General features: G+C 39.5%; 2 protein-coding genes across 2 annotated transcripts in view; one reads left to right on the top strand and one right to left on the bottom strand.

Moving 5' to 3' along the window:
- Positions 1-26218, bottom strand: part of fbxo9 (F-box protein 9) — a 446168-nt gene that overhangs the window by 396486 nt on the left and 23464 nt on the right. The gene's annotated exons all lie outside the window — the stretch shown is intronic.
- On the top strand, positions 1224-24988 carry elovl5 (ELOVL fatty acid elongase 5). The gene is made up of 8 exons (XM_080741006.1): positions 1224-1418; positions 4978-5048; positions 5538-5725; positions 9913-9990; positions 11429-11600; positions 15110-15234; positions 24468-24605; positions 24740-24988. Exons 2-8 carry the CDS (start codon positions 4985-4987, stop codon positions 24863-24865), a joined length of 891 nt encoding a protein of 296 aa, XP_080597132.1. The 5' UTR covers positions 1224-1418; positions 4978-4984; the 3' UTR covers positions 24866-24988.

Here is a 26218-nt window from a genome sequence, read left to right as displayed (position 1 = left end):
GACCATTTTAACTGACACGCCCTCAGGAATGCCCTGAGTCAGCAGACTTCCATTATTTGAATGGGTGTGGAATGAGAGAAGGCCAGAAGGGATCTATACTGTCAGCCTGTCAGTGTCCAGTATAGTGACTGTTTACTATACTGTCACTGTGTGAGCATTTAGCCTACTCGATAACAACCAAAAACCACAACATCCGTAATGTGGGGGAAATTATATTTTCAGCGAAAGCTTTCCCCACAATAACAAAAAACGAAAACTACACTAGCATAGAGCCCTGACACTGCTCGAACAATGTGGGTTTAAGTGGGTAAAATGCATTTAAGAAAAAACCTGCCAACTGATATTTTATTTATTGGGCACATTATAGGCCTAATTATTCTTTGACATGTACTAGGCCTATGAAAACAAATACGTAAAGTACTGAGAACTTTTAAATAGTGAATCAGATTGTTTGTCTTTTGATCCCCACATTACACCTTTCTGAAGTAGGCTACTTGAGAACAGAAAGATGCAAACGCTGTAGCTACTTCCTAAGCCACCACTAGATGGTGCTAATCAACTGTACATTTTTTACTCACTTCACTTGGGCTTGTCACTCACAATATTGAAGAGTCAGAATCAGTTGCAATGCCCTCAGAAATGAATTGCATTTTAAGATTATGAAGAAAATGTTCCTTTTTGCAAAAAGTAATAATGCTTTTATTTGAACGATATTATGCCTACAGCATAATTAAACGCATTCGATTATGGAGACTTTTCTGTGGGGAGGATGAAACTATTTTAAAACTCTGTATGCAATAAAAGGTGGCCCAGTTATATATTTGAACACAGAAATTGCACTTCTGATTTGTCCCTCCAAATTCCAGGGAAATGGTATGGCGTGTTGTGTTGGGGTCATAGAGTTGTAGGCTAAAGTATCCTCAGAACGTCGTTTCACCCAGACACACGGTGGAACACACACACACACACACACACACACACACACACACACACACGCGCACGCTCTCTCTCTCTCTCTCTCTCTCTCTCTCTCTCTCTCTCTCTCTCTCTCTCTCTCTCTCTCTCTCGCACGCACGCACGCACACACACACACACACACACACACACACACACACACACACACACACACACACAGAGTGTGTCAGACAGTCACAGACAATTCAAATTTCACAACTATAGAGGTCTATATATTTGCTGGGTGAAAGCATCGTAGACTCTCTACTCATCTGGCCTCATCTGCAGTTGCAACAGAGTGTCACTTGGAGTTGAACGCTCTCTCTTGCAGAGCATTTGGCCAGGGGACGTGTTCCTCCCACTACTGTACTGTAGGCTACTACATTTTCCACTGAGCGACAAGGCTGCACATTGTGCAGAGACCGGCCAGCCAAGGTTACACAGTCATTCTCCCAAAGCCAAAGGTAGGTACTTTTCGCTGGATTCCTAGATTTGATTTGAAACATGGAGTGTTGTTTTTTTTGTTTTTACGTGGATGAATGGTCGCCTTTATCAGGGTACAGTAGCCTATATGCTTTTACAGCGTCGTCAAAGCGAACAGTTGGGGACCGGGTGATGCTGCCTGTATCGTTGACCTCTATACTGTACTCTAGATAGATGAGAACGTCAAGCGACACTGCACGGGTTGTCGCTGGCATGCCATAGAGGTTACTTACAATATGTTTCTTCTCTCGTGATTGAAGTTGAACTTACCAGAATGCGGACTATAGTAGCCTAATATCCTCCATCTTCAGTACAGTAGGCTATACCACTGCGTATTGCACTCAATCCTGAGATCAGACTGCGCTACGGGGAGCTGTAAAGTAAGCCTATAATGTAATTGCTTTGTAATATTATTCAACTGATCGGTCTTTTGCAGCCAAACTTGTTTTTTTCTCTCTCTTAACTCATAACTTTATTAATGCTATTCTGAGAGTGGATGTGCCGTTTGAAATTGTGGTCGAAGTTTCTCCAGAATTCATTATTGAATGTCTTTTGAGTCTGACCATGCCCTAGGCGTAGGGTATAGCTACCAGGTTACTGATTCATCTCTAGCTTACATATTATTCAAATGCCAATAAAGTAATTGTTAGTCTATGTTATGAAGATGTGACAGCCTACTCGTGAGAAACAAGGCTACCGTATATAACAACAAGTATATAGCCTGGATATGATTGATTTTAATGGTTAAAATACAATACAAAATACAATAAGAAATGTTGTTACTTAATTTATCAGGATATGCATATAGCAATAAAGTCACATGACTTATTTCCATTGCAGCCCTGTTATTTACCTTGTGTCCTGTGCAAAGCGCAAACTACAGATGATGCATTGCACTTTTGGAGAGATGCAGGCTTCTGCATCTCTGCATCTTGCTAAGCACATTCTGTCTCCAGGACATGCACTCTGCAGCTAAACAAATGACACTGTTAACATGCTATTGGATTGTGGCTCATCATATAGGTTACTGTTAGCTACTAATGAGGGCTCCCAGCCTCCCAGATGATGACGAGGTTTGAGCATCATGCTTCAGCTGTAACTGGTCCATGATGTTCATGTGACATGATGAGAATAAGCCTCCCTTCCTCCTGTGTGGACTATAATGGCCACTGGCTGACACAGCTATTAGTAAAGGGCAATTCTAGGCATAAACCATAATGGTTAAATCCATGCTTACGAGATTATTTGCACCATAGGCTACAGCATTAATCATATAAACCTTATATGCCTACTTACATAATGCCTACAAGGTAATTTACTCAGAATATGTGGCATGTTGTATTGTTTTGTCAGCACATTATGTTCAAGTGCAACTCTGAAGATGGGAGGGATGGTACTCTTAGTATTTAGAACAGTTATCATCTATTTGGTACAGTATTGTATACAGTATTTTCTGGACTATAAGGCGCACCTGACTATAAGGCGCACTGTCAATGAATGGTCTATTTTCAAACTGCTTTCATATATAAGGCGCACCTGACTATAAGGCGCACATAATAGACGCTTATGCATCCAACAGATGGAGCTGTGCTAAAGGGAATGTCAATGTCAATGAATGATCCATATATAAGGCGCACTGGACTATAAGGCGCACTGTCGTTTTTTGAGAAAATTAAAGGCTTTTAAGTGCGCCTTATAGTCCGGAAAATACGGTACATTCCATATACACTCTGATGAGCCCATCCAATTGTGTCAATCATATTTTAATGTAATGTTTTCTTGCTGTTTAAGCGAGATTTGATCGTTCAAGTCAATAGGTTTAATCACATTTCATTTCAGTCCAGCGTCATAACCTCAGTGTCATAGACCTGTAAGTTACTATGTATTATATTAAGAGAAACATGCATATAGAACCCATGGCTTGGACCAAAAGAACTTGCTTTAACAGTCTAAATGAGATATCTAAGTCAGAATCAATTTATTTTACTGTCTGGTAAACTTTGGTAAAAAAGACCTGAGGTTGATTCTACAAAATAATGCCTTCAAAATCAGTACTTCTCAAACATTTTCGTGTCAAGGACCCCCAAATTAATATGGTCATGGACCCCCCATCTGAAAATCTGAAAGTTTTGTTCTAGGGACCCCCAGAAAGAGAAGACCTTTCAATATATTTCGGAAATGTAAAAAAATAGCAGGTGTACAAGCCCTATATTTTATACAGTCTATGGTACAAGCTCGAAGGTACGAAGTGACTTGCTTTGAGCTTGTATATCTGATATTTTTGACAACCACTGTTTTAAACCAATGTTCTAAATACTAAGATTTTCTGAAAAATGTATGTTGCAATATATATATATATATATATATATATATATATATATATATATATATATATATATATATATATACACAGTATATAGCTCAAATCTAAAATGACACAGATGCCTTTTTTATTTTAATTATTATATTTATAGGTGGCTTTGATGACTGAGAATCGAGTAGATTGGTTACAGCTACCAAGTACTGTACATACTAACACATGGACAACAGTGCAAAAGAAGGAGGCACAGCAATAAACATGATAAATAGCCGACCATAAATATCACCATGTACAAATATGTCAAATATGTATTTACATTTCACACAATGGATTTGACTATAACTGCAGTTCTAGAGTTAAGCGTTGTGGGTCAAGTGGTGTATTGGTCCACTGTGCCTTGTGGGTAATTCTATCCACGATTTTCCTACGCCCCATAGTGCATTGCGCAGACGTTTGCACCGATCTTCCGCCGCCGATTTACAAGCTCACAACGGGTTGCATCTGCGACGCGACGTGAGCTTGTATGTCTGCTGTTAAACCCGGAAGTTTGGTCCTGATAGTCTCCAGTAAACCCCCGGGGAAAATTGTGGATAGAACATAATTAATTGAGCCTGAAATGCATGTGAGAAATAAAGATCTCTGACGTACAGTGAATGCATGCTTGTAATACCTGAGACTGTACAGTGGAACAGTGCCAGTGACTCAGGATTGTGTAGTGTTGTTATGATGATATAGTTCAAACTATTTCAAACTCTCCTATTACTCATTTGCCCCTTTACTTTGGTGTGATTCATTTTGACTGCCCTATGAAGGGGCTTGATTGGTGATCAGTAAGCTTTAAAGGAGTAGTTCACCCCCAAAATGACTTTTTTTCTATTGATTACCCATACCATGGAGACTTGATTTCAATAATATTTTTTTGTATTTGTCGCATTCCGAAGACAAAAATGTGATTATAGTAAATGTACCCCCATTGATTCCGGATGGGGACCCAAATGCATGGCCCTGAATGGGGGAAAAAAAACGAAAAATATTATTGAACTCAAGTCTCCATGGCGTGAGTAATCAATAGAAAAAAGGTACTTTTGGGGGTGAACTACTCCTTTAGGAAATCATCCTTTTATTATAGACCCACTATATATGATCTAACAATGTTCTGCGAAGAATGTACAGTATGTCACATAATCCACGTCACCATTCCTTATTTATTGTCTTTTTAGGTGATAAATGGAGGAGTTTAACCACAAATTAAACACCTATTTTGAGTCGTGGTCATGGATGGGTACAAGAGGTAAGACCTTTGCAAGTATCATATCATTCAGAATCAAAATTATATTTATTATGTATGTTTGTGCATATGAGGAATTTATCTCAGAGAGGTTGGTGCATTATACCGTATAACTACAACCGTATAGAAACATTTCAAGAGATTGTAAGCCTTCAGCCTCATAAAGCATAAATCACGTGTTATATAAATTATTGTGTGCTATTGAAAGAAAGGCTGCATGATCTGTAAACTAGAAGCTCCGGCACAGGAATGCTGCTGCTGGGATTTACTTTAAATCTTTTTCATTGCTAACATAACCTTTCTAGATGTTAAACAAACATGGCCCAGTATTTAGGCTACTGATATGTTTCAGTATTCACTTCCAATTCAGTCTGCATCTACCAGTGCCTGTTCTCAACTTTGTGCTATTTCACAAGAGAGCAGTATATATACATAGCGAGGACTCGGACTCGGAAGTGGGCCAATGTACTGTGTCGTTTCCACCTGTTTCAGATCAGCGGGTGAAGGGATGGCTGCTTCTAGACAACTATCCGCCAACCTTTGCACTGACAGTAATGTACCTTCTGATCGTATGGATGGGGCCCAAGTACATGAGAAACAGACAACCGGTCTCCTGCAGAGGTCTCATGGTGGTCTACAATGTGGGCCTCACTCTCTTGTCCTTCTACATGTTCTATGAGGTAGGCACAGTATACTATGGTGACCATACAGTATGCCTCGGTTTGTCTAACTGACTTTATATCAATAAAACACTAAAATGTCCTAGTTTTCAACATTCACTACCAAATTGTATTGTAAATAGATATTTACACGTGTTATATTTGTCCCTCATCCTGATGAAAACACTTAAGGTATAAGTGCATTCACATGTAACAACTAAATCCGTATATACTTTGTTGATTGGGTGTACTTAACCCCCTTAACCTCCGCTCTACAGTACATCAACTCTCTTCACCAAAAATAGCAGATCTACAAGCTCTACTGTTTTGGCTGTATGTTCACCTACCGGTATTATCACATGCCCAGAATAGGGATATACAGTTACCGGTAATAAGGTTAAGGATCCTGGTTTAGGGGTTCGAAATAATGGCCACCCTAGGTAGGTAGTAGGACACTTTTGCACCGTTATACTGAGGCAGTCCAGAGGAAGCACTGCAATGCTACACTGCAGAAGGAAATAATTAGAAAGGTCCCTGTATGGCTGCATATTCACTGGAAATATACAGTACTTGGGAACGTGCAGTCATTGCTGCCTGTGTTTTCGTGTTGTATTGACACATCTCATCCTGAGCAGTGGCTACTGGCGTCATGCACTGAAAGACGCATAAGACACAATGCTATTTGGGAGCTAGAGCGGGACACAGCTGGACTGTGACGGGATCATTGTTTCAACAATCAGATCCCTCATACTTTCTCACAGACATCAGCACAGCCCTCTTTTGTTTTCTAAAAAAAAAGAAAACGCTGTTTTAGGAAGTTTAAAAAAAGGAAAGAAAACTGCTGAAAATACCTTGTTTATTGTTCCCCACTATATCCAGTGATGAAACTCTAATCTTAGAGTAACTGGTCATTGTTTAAGACTCTCTGTGAATTTTTTTGAATGAAATAACGTTTATTTATTGAATGTGATAGTCCATTGGCTCCACCCAGAGTAGTGACCTTTTAGAACAATATATATTCTATGTGCCAATTAACCCCTTAAAGCACTATACACCATTGTATGATGAATAGCTCAAACAACCGAACAACATGCTCACAACGCATAGTGAGTCTATATCAAAAATAAATAAATACATTAAAGTTTTTGCCCCTTAACGACATGCCCAAAATAGGGACGGCAGTCAGAAAGTGGTTGACAACATTAAAGGGGAAGACCACCCATTTTCAATATTGAACTATGTCATTAATATACCTTAGAGGAGTTGTGTGGAAATTAAAAAAAAGTTCCCCCCTTCTGTGTCGCCTACAACTGGAGGATTGATTTGGGGGTTTGTTTTGTAAATCACAACTTGATGACATCACACATTGTACTTTACAATACAAACCCCAAAATCAATCCTCCAGTTCTAGGCAACACAGAAGGGGGGGAACTTTTTTTCTATTTCCACACAACTCCTCTAAGGTATATTAATGACATAGTTCAATATTGAAAATGGGTGGTCTTCCCCTTTAAGGTTTCATGCACAGGTTGCAGGTTTTTCATGCACCTGTAAATATAAACTATGGCTTCTGTCCAATCCTCCCTGTCTAGCTCCCTGTCTTTCTGTCTGCATTGCGTAAGCCCTCAAACGCCTAGCTTGGCTCATGCAGCGTGATTCATTAAACCTTGTACTCTGACGTGTGCCCAGCCATCTACGGGTGAACTTTTGGCACTCTAAAGAAAACAGTGCCATCCGAGTTCAGTCAAAGCGCATGGCAGTTCTCTTTTTGTCAGCTCTCCAGATCACAGTGCGTTTTTAATCTACTAATAGCTGTGATTAAAATGGTGAAATAGCCTACATTACGACAGGAGAACGCATGCAAATGTTCTTTTGGTGCAGTGTGTTCAGACTGTGCCAATGTACCGGGTACATGATGGTCAGAAAATAAGCTGCTCTGCTCTGTTCTGAATGTTATTGATGATGAAAGTATTCTGGCTCTTCAACCACTTGAGCCCTATATTTATACTTCGTCATATAACGAATATATATATATATATATATATATATATATATATATATATATATATATATATATATATAAAGAAGACAACATGTCACAACGCATTGTGAGCTTGTAGATCAACTGTTTTGTTTTCGCAATAAATAAACAAATACAAAAATAAAAAGGTATTTAGAAACCTTACCTGGGATTGTAAATCTTGGTCCAGGTATCAAGGTTATAATATAGGCCTTTAAAATTTAATGAAACAAAAAAATAGCTATATCAGTTATAATGACTCCCCAGCACTAAATAATAATGATCTGAGAGCTTAGACCCTGTTCTTGTCAGTTCTGTTCTTTTCAGATTACTTTGATTACTGCTCTGCCACACTTGGACATGGACTACTAGGACGTACAGTACACTAGAACTTTGACAGATGCCTGTTAACTCATCCCCTGCTTATGTCGAGTTTGACGAGCTATAGTTATGGGTCCACTCTGCTTATGACGAATATGACGAGTTATCAATTAGCTTTAATAACTATAAAACAAAAAAGTGAATGCAATCGGTGAACCATCGCGCAATGGATTCGCGCGCGCGCCCACGTTAAAGGTAGGCAAAATCCTGGCGGTGTGGACCATTAGAAGGGTCTTAAAAATAGCAGTGGGTGAGTTAAGGACAACTGTTGAGAGACCTACTTAATATACTCATTGTTGATCGACTGTACATACTCTACAGCATTGGTTCTCAACCTGTGGGTCGGGACCCCCAAATTATTTTGGGGGGTCCCCAGATGATTAACTTATTGTGAAACATTGTTTTAATGTTAACAAACCAACATAACGTTTAAGTTTTTGTTTAAGGTTCATATTTTAGATTGTAATTAGAGAAAAGAAAAAGTGAGTGTTAAAATGTTTTCATTTGCTTCATTCTATTGTTTTATCGTGTTTACTGTGCTAAAATGTGGGGCATATTGTCAAATATTAGAGGCAGACATTTTCACAATAGTACCGTGTCCTACAAAATCTAATGCCTCAACTCTTAGTGCTCGTAGGATCGAGGGGTCCCCAGTTAAAATATGATTATTTTGTGGGTCACGGCCTGAAAAGGTTGAGAATCACTGCTCTACAGTGTATTCATCCAATGATCCAGATACTGTTAATAGCCTGTTGACATATCCATTCATATATTACTTGGAGATATATGCATATTCATTCATTATATATTCACTGTTAATAGACAGTATATTTACACTACTATTTATTGATAGATACATTATGTTAACCCATTCATTCAGAGGCAGAGTGCAGATGTCTAGTGTCAAATGAATCTAACCATCTACTCTATTTTATTTGATCTCTGTCAGGCTTGTAAACCAGATTATATTTTCACCCCAGCTGTCTGTCTGTTTTAGAGCCAGACCGATACAATCATTCATCAATTATGCAGCTGATGTGTCTTAATTTCTTTTAACATTTTCAAACTGGTGTCCCTGTATGTTGGGCATAAGTGAGGATCCTCCACCGGGAGGACATACGGTATCACTTTCGTTTGCTCCACCCATTCAACTGCACTGATAGGCACCGCCCCAGCCTGTAGTAAAAGAGACTTTTAGGCCTGTTTCATTCGACAAAGATTGCCCGACCTGCCTAACTATCTGATTGATACCAAATCCAATGTAAATCACATATTGAGGGACCTCTAAACAGAGACAAAAGTGACTTTCTACAAATGTCACTGCTTGTTGCATAAAAAAATAGTTTTATTAGGTACACATGATTTCGGGGGTCATGTGACCGACCATACAAAAAAGACAATATCCCGTACTATTTGCCTGTAATGGACTTCCAAATTTAGTGGGAGGGCTATATCACGAACACAACATACCAAAAAATGCTAAATTGGGATTACCTCTATTATAGTGCACCTTCAAAAACACTTTCACGTCTGCCCATAGAGAGTGACACAATTGAAAAAGTTGCACCGTATAAACACTATTTCCCATGTGGCTTTTCTTACACAGCCCTGGCTAGTAGGCAGAGACATGTGTCCCTTTCTAGTTCCTCATGGTTTACTATTTGTCTGTGTATTTCTTTGAATTTATGACAGTAATGTAAATAGACACATTTTCGTGCAATTGATGCGTGCATATTTAAGATGTGTTATGTGAGATTATTGATTATGATTGATTGATTATCATTTGTCTTTGTAATATTTTCTCCAGCTTGTAGCTGCAGTGTGGCACGGTAGTTACAACTTCTACTGTCAGGATACACACAGTTCCCCAGAAGCAGATAACAAGGCAAGAAAAGACATGTTTTATAATTGATCATTCTGAATATTAAGTATCTTTAAAACACACCATGAATTACAGATTTCATATTTTAGAATAACATTTCTCATTCATTTCCTTTCCTAATGCCATATTACAACGCTTTCTACTGTAAATTATTCGTGCGTGGTTGTTATTTCTTGTACAGTACTGGTTCTTTCTCATCAGCATTTTTCAAATCTACAGTGTCTGTCTCATTTATGTGAGTCGGCTGCACCTGGAAATCCTTGTAAGAAGTGCTGCATTGTCATCACAATGACTCCGTTCAATGTCCCTCGTGGGCACTGGTTGTCTTGGGGAATACAAGGCTCACAGTAGAATTGTGCACAGCTTTGCAGTAATAAACAAAACAAGTTTGATCAGGGTGTTCTCACCATAGACAGGTAATTGCTTCAATGTTACTTCAAGGCATTAGTCTCATGTGACATCTTGTTCTTTTGGACATGATCTGCATATGGGCTGAGATGCTGTTTGTCCTGGTTATTATTCATATACCGGTACTTAGAATTGATAGACCGTGCACACTGTATATCCACTCGTATAAGAGGAAGTATAATTGCACATACTGTACGTGAAATTCCTCCTCTGCATCTACCCATCCTATAACTACTAGGAGCGGTGAGCAGCCATTCTGCGGTGCTCTGGGAGCAATTAGGGGTTAAGAGTCTTGCTCAGGGACACACATATCGTCACATTGCCGTTCCTGGCCTGGATTGTACCTGGGACACTGGCCTCTGGCTGCCCAGGCCAGCTCATAACCACTCAGCCGCATTGCCGATAGACTCCATGTATTCATTCATATATTCATTGGCGACTAATTCATAGTGAAAGTGATGTTCATTCATATATTCACTGCACATTTATATTTATTGTTAGAGATGTGCATATCGTCGTTGTCGGGTGGAAACCTCGTATCTCCAAGTTTTAAATGTTTACGTTCTTTCGCAAACTAAAGCCCTGCTTCATCATACAAGACCGTCGCACAAAAGTAGTGAAAACAGCAGATCTACAAGCACACAACGCCTCGCGGTGTGTGCTGGTAGATCGGCTGTTTTCAATAGTTTAAATCATTTTTAAAATGATAAATGCAAAACAGACGGTTTTGGACATACAAGGTTTTCACCCGACAGCGACGATATACTCATTCAGAGATCCAGTGCAGAGGGCCAGGCAGCAGCTCAGTATTTACTCTTTTGTGCAGTGTTTGGTTTCATGACTCTTACACTTACTGTATCTCTCCCGCCTTTCATTCTCACTGTTGTTGCTGCTATGATGTCTGAATTTCCCCATGGGGATCAATAATTGATAGATTTTTGTATCGTGCCAAGCATACACTTATGTTCTTTAGTGTTTATCATTTACACAATGTCGATTCTTATTTTTCTGCTTTTCCCTTTTTCCCCCTCAGATCATCAATGTTCTATGGTGGTATTACTTCTCCAAACTCATCGAGTTTATGGACACATTTTTCTTCATACTACGAAAGAATAATCACCAGATCACGTTTCTACACATCTACCACCATGCTACCATGCTGAACATCTGGTGGTTTGTTATGAACTGGGTGCCCTGTGGCCATTGTGAGTGCTTTAACGTTGCTTTACCCTCCAGTAACTCAAATCACTCAACCACATGTGTGCCATTTAGCCTCACGGTAAGCTGAATAATTTAGCTCCACTAACAGTACAAGTCATTGGGCCTTATCCACTTAAGCCCCATAGACTTTGTAGTGCAACAAAGCCAAAATAACCCATCTTACAAGCTATAATGTCATGCTCCCAAAAGGTACGGCAGCTTGAAAGTGGTTTTATAGGGCCTGAGGATGTAGATACGTGCAACTGCACACAGTTTCGGCCATACAGTATCCTAAATTAAAATTGCCTAATAGGTGAGTGGGTGGATGCACTGATGTCAGACAGAAACAGAGCGCAGATTTGCACATGTGACGGGGCTCGCACATGCCTCGAGTGTGCGTCAGTCGGTGGACCACGAAGAAGTCTCCATAATACTGTATATACAAGCATATCAGCATGCCCATATATGGGCATATACTGATGACATCAGGGATCTCCATATAGGGGCATAGAAAGGACAAGGACTGACAGATACAGAGATCACCATGTATGGGCAATATCATGTCAGATCGGCGGTGCGACGTGGGTGTAAGGGCCGCATAGCGGCATGAACCACTATTCTAGTATCCTATAATAGCTGATCTACATGCTCACAGCATGACACATTGCAACGCATTGTGAACTTGTAGACCTGCTATTTTTGCCAATTGTACACCCCAGAATAGGGATGCTGCTGAGGTTCATGTGGTTCAAATGAACTTTATTTTGGAACACAAACTGACAATTTCTATATTTACACTACAGAAGGTTCCTGGGGTCAGAGATATAACTGTTTGCTTTAAAGGGACACTATTAGCTTTTTAGTGTGCATTTCAGTTAATAGACCCTTTTCACAGTAGGCATTTTGACAGGTAAACACAGCTTTAGTTAATAATATGAATTGTGTGTGTATTTAATTTAAGTCTTAGTGTGTCAGCATGGACAGCTCAAACAACACGTAAATGAAACATACCCACAAACCTCAATTAAGACTAATCGCCTTCACCTGCATTTACCTGTGAAATGTCTACTGTGCAACATTGTTGAGGGAGACACCACAGTATATAATATGACGTCAATATTTACAGAGAAACCTTCTGTCTGTGTCTGTGTTTGCCTGCCACGTCCATGTGATTTGCTTGACATGGGGCTTGTCCATATTGGGGCATACAGTATGAGCAACGCGTTATCAGCCTGCCTGGCATTATTGGGGTTATTAGGTTGTCAAAGCATCACAACCAGCATCATGTCCAGTCCATATACTGTACATTTCCATATTTGGGGCCATGCATGTCAGGAACGATGTAAGTTGTTCCATTTATACTGCTATGCGGCACAAATGCTATGCAAAGCTCGGCCAATCAGTTGAGTCAAAGCCAAAGGGCTCTATTTTGATTGTCTTAACTCATTCTGTGCCAATCACGTGTATACACGTGATATATTAGCGCATCCCACAGTGCCAATCACGTGTATACACGTGATTAAAAAAAAAAAAAAAAAAAAAAAAAAAAAAAAAAATGAAATTTTTTTTTTGAATTTTTTTTTTTGGACCCCATCAAAACTAGTGAACATGATTTCAATCGCGATTTTGCATGTTTAACCCCCATACAACCCCCATACAACTCAGGTAGCAGACCTCCAAGCTCACAACAGTGTAAAACATAATGGCTATTATCTCAAGAATGCCTGAACGGATTTCCAATCGGATTTTTTTGTTTGAAAGCTGTGAACAAACTGCACAAACCCACAACAATGCAATCCAGGATTGCATTGGATTTTTTAGAGCTCATTCTTCTCTGTTTTTTTCCCATGCATGAGGTGTGCAAGGTTTAATCATGGCTAAGTTGACGAAAATAAGGCTTTTAAAATGCTTGGTAGCCAATAGCTAACTTCAAGCTAACTTCATCCTCTTCCTGTACATGCACAAAGGAAAGTGTTTAGGCAAGTCATGGCTGCAGGGCTTCTGCATATACCAGCATATCTCTATGGGATTGTCTGTGGCACACTTGGCCCCCTCTAGTGGTGAAAGGGTGGCATTAAATGAGTTAAGTACCAGCTCTTATGCCTTAACTTAAAGGCCTGTCCGTCCATGCTGTCTCCAACCACCAAACCTTTCGTCGATGAGTTCCGACTTTCCGACGTGCAGCTTTCCGAACTCTAATTGTGGGCTTGCTTAGAGCGAGCACACGTATGTTATCTTCATTATTTATCTATCAAGTTCTCCTCAAAATAACGTAATCGATCAGTCAAGTTCTCCTCAAAATGACGTAATCTATCAGTCAAGTTCTCCTCGACAGTACAAAGGCAATGAGGTGCAGCCAAATGGTAGATCTTTATGCCCATACATGGTGTTACATGCGAATCCACACTGTTTCGTAGGAACAGTATTTCTAGTTTGGGGTAATGCTTTTTCAGAGATTGCGAGTGACGTCATTTTTTAGTTGAACCGGACTAAAAGTTGGGTGGTCGGAGACAGCATGGACAGGCCTTTAAGTTAAGGCATAAGAGCTGATACTTAAGACAATTAAAATAGAGCCCAAAGGGTCAGGTTAGCCAATCAGGGCTTATACTGGCTTAGCGGCACAAAATGATGTGACGCTCCGCCAATCCGTGAAGCCGTCGGTTTTGGTTGGCCAATAAGGGAAGCTTATGCATACAATCTCCCGAACACGCAGAGAATTTCTGCCAGGTTTGAGACCGAACAGTCTGATGCTGTCCAAGTTATGTCAGAGACAACATTTGTACAGATAGATATATAGATAGGGCCTGTAGTTATTATAGTATGTATTAAGAAATACAATGGTATTCACTGAAATACAATTACAAACTAGAAAGGTGCAATTCTGGAAAATTGCAAGTGTGGTTGAACTGGCGCGAGTCGCGAGGAATCTGCTGACAAACTAAAGGGCCCCAGCATGACATTCTACAGTACCAGACTGTCTGCACAGGCTTATTAATACATATTTACATCTTGATCCGTTTCCTTCCCCTACGTATATGGAACTATACTGATGACAAAAAGATTAAAAAGAGAGAAGTGACTAAGATACAGAAGTGGTCAACTTTATCATCATGTGAAAATGTGTGTGAAATATGTCCAGTAGATCATTTCTCACGCCAGGCCTGGCATTTCATCATTTTTGAGGGCAACATTTGATCTTGTCAGCTTTTAAGAGCACAAAAGCCAAATGCCAAGGCAGCAAGGCCAAAACAACAACAACAACAACAACATTTGAACATGATCATAATGTTAAATTAGAAAAATACAAAAATACAATTCTGGGAAATTACAAGTGTGGTTGTAAACCACTAGTCGTGATCTGAGACACCTCCTCAGCACTCACATCAATAATACTGTTACAGTATCTATCTTGATGGTGAATGTGCCCTGGTTTTGTTTCATTGATTTGTTTTACCTTCTCTATTGCTCATGAAAAAGGCTACTTTTCATTGACTGGTATTATCTACTTCAACAGCATACTTTGGTGCCGGCCTGAACAGTTTTATACATGTGCTCATGTATTCTTACTATGGCCTGTCAGCCATCCCAGCTATGAGGCCTTACCTCTGGTGGAAGAGGTACATCACCCAGTTTCAGCTGGTGAGTTACTCCTTCAACATTGCATGATATTACAGTATGTGTGTTATGATGTAGGGCAGTGGTTCTTAACCTGTGGGCCGTGAGGATATTGCAAGTGAGCCCCTGAATTATTGGCAAAACACTGCGATTTTATTGTGGGCTTGCCTGAAAGGCGAGAACACTATGTTATCTTTGTTGTTGTTGTGGGCTCGCCTGAAAGGCGAGAACACTATGTTATCTTCATTATTTATTTATTATCTGTCAAGTTCTGCCCGACAGTATATAGGCAGGGCCCTTAACCAATGAGGTGCAATTGAAAATTGGAGGAAAAACATCTGGGAGTGGTGTTTGCTGGAGTATTGGTTGAGCTTCACATGACAGTTAGCACGCTGCAGAATATAGTCACGTTAGGGGACATTATGGACTCATATTTCTTTACGAGCGAGCCCACACTGTTTTGTAGGAACAGTATTTCTAGTTGATAATGTACTTGCGCTTTGTGCATTTGTGGCCATATATGGCCTACTTGCGCGCCAGCAGAGCACTTAAGTTCTACTTTCGGTGCTGTCTGCATGTGTACAGTATGTGGGTGCCATATGTCGATGTGCCAACTTGCACCTTGTTATTTATATCAGGTCGCACTCGTTTGTGGTGACTTTGTGGTGACCAAGAACGATGCTCCCTCATTGGCTAGATCCAAGGCCCTGCCTTTGTACTGTCGACCGGAAACAGACGGCACCGAAACTAGTACTTACGCACTACGCTGGTGCAAGTAATTAATTTATATGTACGGGGGGAAAAAAGATTTTCATTGTAATACTATTAAATACAAACTTGAAATATACTATGTTGGTTCCATTGATCCAAGCTGGAACACAGTTAATTGATTGATTATTAAAATAGACTTGCTCTGACAAGTCTGTATGTATGTATCTTACTTTGAGAGTGTACAAATGGAACCAAATGGACCTGTTACCCCCCGGCTCCACCGGGCACGGCGCGTCAATGTCAATGCTGGGAACGCTCCCGTTTTAATTAGGGTGCTCCACTGCTCCACGGTAAAAAAATGTGCCGCCGTCCAACGCCGGCACAACGCCGTCTTTTTGGTGGAGCCCTAGCCTAAGAGAGCACATGTTGTTCAATGTGTACACTCAGAGTTACAGACCTGTGTGGTGGAAACTCAATTATCTTCAAACTACTGAATTCGCTAGCTAAGAGTTGACTTACAAATATACATTCCGGTAGAGAATAACTCAGACTCCAGGACACACACCTCCAGATACCTAGATCCTATAAGTAAGGCAAGAGCACCATATTACACTGTTGTAATATTGAGCGATCATATTTCTAGCTGATGTATTTTACATTTCTACTGTATGTGTCTTCTTTATACAGATTATAATAACATAAGCTATAGTATTCCTAACGGTAGATCTTTGTATTTCCCTGTGCTGTCTTTGTTCAGCATGAACAAACTTTCCAACTTTAGATACTTGTGCTGTCTCTGTCCATGTCCCGTTCTATAGTTGTGGGCTCGCCTGGAAGGCGAGCACACGTATGTTATCTTCATTATTGTGGGCTCGCCTGGAAGGCGAGCACACGTATGTTATCTTCATTATTTATTTATATACTATACTATACTAGTCAGTATCTCCTCAATACTTTGGCGCGCTTCATCTCTTAAACGCTTACACCTTTCAACACCATTCAAATTTTTATGTGTTCAGCTTACTGAGGACAAGTGTGCTTGTATTTTTGGTTTTGAAATGTTTTGTAGTATAAATATAAAAAAATAAAAATGTTTAACTTTAAGCACCCAATGCATTTCCAATGGGTCCCCAGAGTGGAGAGAAGGATAATAGACCCATGTTTATGTTAAGGCGCTGTGGCTGCAGTGTTCACACTTCAGATATGCTATCTATATCATTGCGTTCACACAGGTCTGCTCTCTGATTTGATCCAAATGTCTAAGCAGTGTGATGTATAAAACTATAGTTATAGTTAAAACTATAAATAAATGTCCCTCTCCACTCTACTGATTACACAGCTGTGATCAAGAATCAAGTCCGGGCGATGGGATGTAAATCCCATAGCCATATATCCTAGAGCCCGCAGGGACAGTCAGCCATATTAGTGGTTGTTGTTGGTTGTCAGGGAGATATCAAAACCAATGCATTTCCAAGTCAGATCCACAAACACAATAAAAGCCATGCTCCACTCCTCAGTCTGGAGTGGCCACATAGAAGAACGCCTTGGTTATAGACATAGTGGAGGACATATGTGATCTGGGATTGTTAGCCTACAGTATATGCACTCAATATACTCCACTACAGTTGGAGTCCATTTGACAGTTGCTGGTTCCCAAACACAGAATCAAAAATGTAGATCTAGAACACATATAATATGTACAGTACAGTAAGGTTCAGTAGAGTACAGTAAAAGTACAGTAAGGTTCAGTAGAGTACAGTAAAGTACAGTAAGGTACAGAAAGGTACAGTACAGAAAGGTACAGTAGAGTACAGTACAGTAAGGTACAGTAAAGTACAATACAGTACAGTAAGGTACAGTAGAGTACAGTAAAGTACAATAAAGTACAGTAAAGTAGAATAAAGTACAGTAAGGTACAGTGGAGTACAGTAAAGTACAGTAGAGTACAGTAAAGTACAGTATAGTAAGGTACAGTAGAGTACAGTACAGTAAGGTACAGTACGGTACAGTAGAGTACAGTATAGTATAGTACAGTAAGGTACAGTACAGTACAGTAAGGTACAGTAGAGTACAGTACAGTAAGGTACAGTAGAGTACAGTAAAGTACAGTAAGTTACAGTAGAATACAGTAAAGTACAGTAGAATACAGTAAAGTACAGTACAGTAGAGTACAGTAAAGTACAGTAAGTTACAGTACAGTACAGTACAGTACAGTACAGTAAGGTGCAGTACAGTATAGTAAGGTACAGTACAATACTGTAAGGTACTGTACCTTACAGTACCTTAAAGTATCCTATTTGTTGGGTTGGAACCGAGCCCACACTGTTTCGAAGGAACAGTATTTGTGGGCTCGCCTGGAAGGCGAGCACACGTATGTTATCTTCATTATTTATTTCTATACTATACTATACTAGTCAGTATCCTCAAAACTTTGGCGCGCTTCATCTCTTAAACGCTTACACCTTTCAACACCATTCAAATTTTTATGTGTTCAGCTTACTGAGGACAAGTGTGCGTGTATTTTTCTTTTTGAAATGTTTTGTAGTATAATTATAAAAAAATAAAAATGTTTAACTTTAAGCACCCAATGCATTTCCAATGGGTTTAGTGAGGAAAGGGACCCATGTTTATATTAAGGCGCTGTGGCTGCAATATTCACACTTCAGATATGCTATTTATATCAATGCGTTCACACAGGTCTGCTCTCTGATTTGATCCAAATATCTAAGCTGTGTGATGTATAAAACTATAGTTATAGTTAAAACTATAAATAAATGTCCCTCTCCACTCTACTGATTACACAGCTGTGATCAAGAATCAAGTCCGGGCGATGGGATGTAAATCCCATAGCCATATTATCCTAGAGCCCGCAGGGACAGTCAGCCATATTAGTGGTTGTTGTTGGTTGTCAGGGAGATATCAAAACCAATGCATTTCCAAGTCAGATCCACAAACACAATAAAAGCCATGCTCCACTCCTCAGTCTGGAGTGGCCACATAGAAGAACGCCTTGGTTATAGACATAGTGGAGGACAGATGTGATCTGGGATTGTTAGCCTACAGTATATGCACTCAATATACTCCACTACAGTTGGTTCCCAAACACAGAATCAAAAATGTAGATCTAGAACACATAGAATATGTACAGTACAGTAAGGTTCAGTAGAGTACAGTAAAAGTACAGTAAGGTTCAGTAGAGTACAGTAAAGTACAGTAAGGTACAGAAAGGTACAGTACAGAAAGGTACAGTAGAGTACAGTACAGTAAGGTACAGTAAAGTACAATACAGTACAGTAAGGTACAGTAGAGTACAGTAAAGTACAGTAGAGTACAGTAAGGTACAGTAGAGTACAGTAAAGTACAGTATAGTAAGGTACAGTAGAGTACAGTGCAGTAAGGTACAGTACGGCACAGTAGAGTACAGTATAGTACAGTAAGGTACAGTAGAGTACAGTAAAGTACAGTACAGTAAGGTACAGTAGAGTACAGTAAAGTACAGTAAGGTACAGTACAGTAGAGTAGAGTAAAGTACAGTACAGTAAGGTACAGTAAGTTACAGTAGAGTACAGTAAAGTACAGTAAGGTACAGCAGAGTACAGTAAAGTACAGTACTGTAAGGTACAGTACAGTACAGTAGTGTACAGTAAAGTACAGTAAAGTACAGTAACGTACAGCACAGTAAGGTACAGCAAGATACAGTAGTGTACAGTAAAGTACAGTACAGTAAAGTACAATACAGTACAGTAAGGTAAGTAGAGTACAGTAAAGTACAGTAGAGTACAGTAAGGTACAGTAGAGTACAGTAAAGTACAGTATAGTAAGGTACAGTAGAGTACAGTACAGTAAGTTACAGTACGGCATAGTAGAGTACAGTACAGTATAGTACAGTAAGGTACAGTAGAGTACAGTTAAGTACAGTACAGTAAGGTACAGTACAGTAAGGTACAGTACAGTACAGTAAGGTACAGTAGAGTACAGTAAAGTACAGTACAGTAAGGTACAGTAGAGTACAGTAAAGTACAGTAAGTTACAGTAGAGTACAGTAAAGTACAGTAAGGTAAAGTACAGTAGAGTACAGTAAAGTACAGTAAGTTACAGTACAGTACAGTACAGTACAGTACAGTACAGTAAGGTGCAGTACAGTATAGTAAGGTACAGTACAATACTGTAGGGTACTGTACCTTACAGTACCTTAAAGTATCCTATTTGTTGGGTTGGAATCGAGCCCACACTGTTTCGAAGGAACAGTATTTCTAGTTGTGGGCTCGCCTGGAAGGCGAGCACACGTATGTTATCTTCATTATTTATTTATTTATATATTTATATACTAGTCAGTATCTCCTCAAAACTTTGGCACGCTTCATCTCTTAAACGCTTACACCTTTCAACACCATTCAAATTTTTATGTGTTCAGCTTACTGAGGACACGTGTGCTTGTACTTTTGGTTTTGAAATGTTTTGTAGTATAAATATAAAAAAATAAAAATGTTTAACTTTAAGCACCCAATGCATTTCCAATGGGTTTAGTAGAGTGGAGAGAAGGATAATAGACCCATGTTTATGTTAAGGCGCTGTGGCTGCAGTGTTCACACTTCAGATATGCTATCTATATCATTGCGTTCACACAGGTCTGCTCTCTGATTTGATCCAAATGTCTAAGCTGTGTGATGTATAAAACTATAGTTATAGTTAAAACTATAAATAAATGTCCCTCTCCACTCTACTGATTACACAGCTGTGATCAAGAATCAAGTCCGGGCGATGGGATGTAAATCCCATAGCCATATATCCTAGAGCCCGCAGGGACAGTCAGCCATATTAGTGGTTGTTGTTGGTTGTCAGGGAGATATCAAAACCAATGCATTTCCAAGTCAGATCCACAAACACAATAAAAGCCATGCTCCACTCCTCAGTCTGGAGTGGCCACATAGAAGAACGCCTTGGTTATAGACATAGTGGAGGACAGATGTGATCTGGGATTGTTAGCCTACAGTATATGCACTCAATATACTCCACTACAGTTGGAGTCCATTTGACAGTTGCTGGTTCCCAAACACAGAATCAAAAATGTAGATCTAGAACACATAGAATATGTACAGTACAGTAAGGTTCAGTAGAGTACAGTAAAAGTACAGTAAGGTTCAGTAGAGTACAGTAAAGTACAGTAAGGTACAGAAAGGTACAGTACAGAAAGGTACAGTAGAGTACAGTACAGTAAGGTACAGTAAAGTACAATACAGTACAGTAAGGTACAGTAGAGTACAGTAAAGTACAATAAAGTACAGTAAAGTAGAATAAAGTACAGTAAGGTACAGTGGAGTACAGTAAAGTACAGTAGAGTACAGTAAAGTACAGTATAGTAAGGTACAGTAGAGTACAGTACAGTAAGGTACAGTACGGTACAGTAGAGTACAGTATAGTATAGTACAGTAAGGTACAGTACAGTACAGTAAGGTACAGTAGAGTACAGTAAGGTACAGTAGAGTACAGTAAAGTACAGTAAGTTACAGTAGAATACAGTAAAGTACAGTACAGTAGAGTACAGTAAAGTACAGTAAGTTACAGTACAGTACAGTACAGTACAGTACAGTACAGTACAGTAAGGTGCAGTACAGTATAGTAAGGTACAGTACAATACTGTAAGGTACTGTACCTTACAGTACCTTAAAGTATCCTATTTGTTGGGTTGGAATCGAGCCCACACTGTTTCGAAGGAACAGTATTTCTAGTTCTAGTTTATAGTCAGTCAGTCAGTCAGTATCTCCTCAAAACTTTGGCGCGCTTCATCTCTTAAACGCTTACACCTTTCAACACCATTCAAATTTTTATGTGTTCAGCTTACTGAGGACACGTGTGCTTGTACTTTTGGTTTTGAAATGTTTTGTAGTTTAATTATAAAAAAATAAAAATGTTTAACTTTAAGCACCCAATGCATTTCCAATGGGTTTAGTGAGTGGGGAGAGAGTGAGACAGAGGAAAGGGACCCATGTTTATATTAAGTCGCTGTGGCTGCAATATTCACACTTCAGATATGCTATTTATATCAATGCGTTCACACAGGTCTGCTGTCTGATTTGATCCAAATGTCTAAGCTGTGTGATGTATAAAACTATAGTTATAGTTAAAACTATAAATAAATGTCCCTCTCCACTCTACTGATTGACACAGCTGTGATTAAAGGCTTGGCTGTCATTGGCTGTTCTGTGGTGATGTAGCCTTACATAAGTCGGCCCTGCAGTGACAATGCGAAAGTCTCGGCAGAGACGTCTTAATGTAAGGCTAGTGGTGCTGCAAAGTAACCAAGTACATTTACTCAAGTATATACAAACAAGTACTTGTACCTACAGTACCATTTTTAGGTACTTTTACTCTAATTTCCATTTTTGTTACTTATACTCTACTATAAATACAGCATTTGACAGCTTCAGTTACTTTTTATTTAGCAGATTTTATTATTAATAATAATAATAATTATTAACACGCACGCACGCACGCACGCACACACGCACACACACACGCATACACACACACTGACACACAAACAACTGTTACTGTGTTACTGTGGAGACGTTTGCTTGTATTTGTCTTTGACACATGTTTTGTAGTGTTTTAGAAATTTAACTTAAAAAGAATAAGGTTCCCGGGCGATGGGCTTTACAGTATATATCCTAGAACCCGCAGGGGCACTCTGTGTGGTTGTTGTTGGTTGTCAGGGAGATATCACAACCAATGCATTTCCAAATCAGACGATCAACCGAAGTGGACCCACCTGGCAAAACCACACCCCAAACACTTTAAAAGCCATGAATTTCAGCCTGTCTGCATTTGAATCCTAGTATATCCCATATGCATTTGGATCAGCATGTCCCGTACTGTATACCAACTTTTACTTTACACTTTTGTTACTTATACTCCACTGCAATTGCATTTGGCAGCTTTAGTTACTTGTTACTTTGCAGATTTTATTATTAATACAAAACATACGGTAGATGAATCACGTAGAAGCTGATCTACAATGTGACATTGCGACATGTTGTGATCTTGTAGATCTGCTGTTTTTAAAAAGCTTGTCAATATTAGGACCATCTGCGTACTATTACTTTGATGTGGTTTGCTGGTTTGCAAAGTGTAGTTCAGGGACCCCTAGGACAGACACACACACACACACACACACACACACACACACACACACACACACACACACACACACACACACACACACACACACACACACACACACACACAGGTTCCCCATCTTTCTTCCCAGGCTTTAAACAGCCATAACTTCAGTTCCCAACATGCTACTGGTCTCGAACTTTTGTTGTTGGTTACCCGTCCACATTATATTTTAATTTTATTTTGATTTAATTGTCCATACCTTTAAAGGACCAGGTCACCTCTGGGACAACCAGATCTTATTTTATTGTTGTGTGGGACACGATCAACACAATCCTGTAATTTCTTGTGTTCAATCTGTGTTTTTAGATATTTTATTATTTCAGCATGCTACAACTGGTCATATGATGCTTTGTAGCATGATATTGCATCATCTCATGCATCATATGATGCAAAATGCATCATATGACCAGTTGTAGCATACTGAAATACTAAAATATCTAAAAACACAGATTGAACACAAAAAATAACTCAACATTGTGTTGATCGTGTCCCCACACAACAATAAAATAAGATCTGGTTGTCCCAAAGGTGACCTGGTCCTTTAAGTTCATGTAATAACACTGCTTGTCTACATTGTATTTGCATTACCATTTTACGTCAGTAAAATGAAAGAGAGCATTGCCTGGGAACTTGACACTTTTACTATTATTGTTTTGGGTTGGAATCGAGCCCACACTGTTTCGAAGGAACAGTATTTCTAGTTATCTATTAAACTCTATACACTATGACTGGCTTCTCTTGTGACTGTTAGGTTCATTATCTTACACTTTCGTGCCTCTTGTTCACCTGAATACAATCATTGTGAAATGAAAAGAAAAAAAAACACACTTTTTACTGTAGAGTAGACTTGTATAATTCAAGGAACCAAGGACAAGGCCCACACATTCTCTGCATTTGTTCAATAAAGATACATTTTAATAGGCAACGTTTCAGGTCAAGGTGTATGTCTTAAGACAGTCCTTGACCAAAACGTTACCTATTAAATTGTATCTTTATTGAGCAAGTGCAGAGTGTGGACGATCCCATAAATGATAAACAAAAAACACATTGATATGAAGTAACGGATGAAACACTGAGAGTCTTTGTCATGTGTGGTTGGCTTTGCTCTTTTGATATTCAAGTGCTCTTGGGCTATTTTCTGCACCATCCTTTATACAGTACCTTTTAGCCACAGCACAAACCTGAAGGAAAGCAATATTTATACCTTCCATTTAAGATATTTTAGGCACTGGATCAATCGTACTTAGCCATGCATTCTGTGTGTGTGTGTGTGTGTGTGTGCGTGCATGCGTGCGTGTGTGTCTCTCTCTGGCTCTCTCTCTCTCTCTCTCTCTCTCTCTCTCTCTCTCTCTCGGTTTCCTCCACAGATTCAGTTCTTCCTAACTATGTCCCAGACTCTGTGTGCAGTGGTATGGCCAATTTGTAGTTTCCCCAGGGGCTGGCTGTATTTCCAAATAGGTTACATGGTCACACTCATTATCCTTTTCTCCAACTTCTACATCCAGGTGAGTTGGCCAAAAAAAAAAAAAAAAATGTTTCGGTTTCTTTTTCTTCTCTTATTTGTATTTACAGTTTAAAAGAAAAACAAAATACAGTGAAAATGTATCAACGTCTCTCTCTCCTCTCTCCCCCACCACAGACCTACAAGAAACACAGCACGTCTCTTAAGAAGCACCAGAATGGCTCTTTTGCATCAGTAAATGGACATGCAAATGGGACATCAGCAGTGGAAAACAATGCACAAAGGAAACTGAGGGTGGATTGACACAAAAACCTCGCCAAATTCTTATTATTGTAGAAAAGCTATACTGTAATGCTGCTAGGAGTGAAATGTATCTTCTTATACAAGAGATATTTAGAATAGCCTCTAGATAGAATATTTCACTTGGGCCAAAAAAAGAAAAGAAAAAAAAAAAAAGAAAAAAAGCCATAGCTTCATTCTGTATATCTACAGACGCCTGTGTTATTTTGCACACATTACCAGTCATGGTATTTTAATCAAAATGTGCTTTGATTGAGGGACAGGAATAATGTTGTATGGTTAATCACATGCAACATGACCTTTGGCCCTAGTAGAAGATTCACTTAAAATCTGCACAGAAAGTCCAAAGATCCTAGCTCCTGTGAGCTGGGAGGAAAACTACAGGTCCCATCATGCTATGTGACCATGTTTTGAGCAACAGAGAAAGTGACGAGAATAACAAATGAAGTGCTTGATCACGTTTGTTAATTATGCAACCTTAGCCTGCATATCGCCGGTGTCGGGTGGAAACCTTGTATCTCCAAGTTTCAAATGTGTAGGTTCTTTCGCAAAGTAAATCCCTGCTTCATCATACAAGGCCGTCGCACAAAAGTAGTGAAAACAGCAGAGGCGTTGTGTGCTCGTAGATCGGCTGTTTTCAGCTAGTTTAAATCATTTTTAAAATGATAAATGCAAAGCGAACGGTTTTGGACGTACAAGGTTTCCACCCGACAACGACGATATTGTGTCTCCTGAAGCCCGTATCAGAGTGTACGGTGGAGACCTATCCACCGCAAATTTGAGGTGGAAAGCTTTCCACCTCAAGTCAGAAAATAAGTGCAGGCCATCATAGTCACGGCCCACGGTGAAGTCCTTTACCCTGTCTAGACCGGTTCAGGTCGACCAATCAATGAACGGGGTGTAGAGCCTGTCTGTCTGATAGTAAAAACAGAGAGATGTGTTGGGACTCACGGTGGAAAGCTCTACACTGTGAGGAATGATGTAACGTTGTAGTTTCATGACTCAAAAAGACTCGAAAAGACTACACCGCGGTGTAAAGCCTTCCACCGCGGACCCGACTATGATACGGGCTTTACAGTATGTGTCCATCTTGCCTGACCCGGTTCATAACTTATTTTTCTATGTCTATGTAGTTACACTGTAAAATCCTCAGTGGTGTTCATTTAACTCTGAGCATGTTCGAATGCAACCAAAACGGGTCCATGCGGGTCCATTTGGTTACATTTGTATGATTTCTGAGTTACAAATAGATTAATGTATTAATCGGAAATTATTTTTTTCTGCAAACCATAATACCACTGAGCTGAGACTTTGGGGATTTTATTTTCTCTGACCATGACTCAAAATATAGTTTTG

The sequence above is a fragment of the Nannobrachium achirus genome (genome assembly GCF_963921795.1).
Source record: "Nannobrachium achirus genome assembly, chromosome: 13".
In the NCBI taxonomy this organism is placed as follows: domain Eukaryota; kingdom Metazoa; phylum Chordata; class Actinopteri; order Myctophiformes; family Myctophidae; genus Nannobrachium; species Nannobrachium achirus.
Note: the sequence above shows the minus strand (reverse complement) of the source record. Positions and strands in the feature narration are given on the sequence as shown.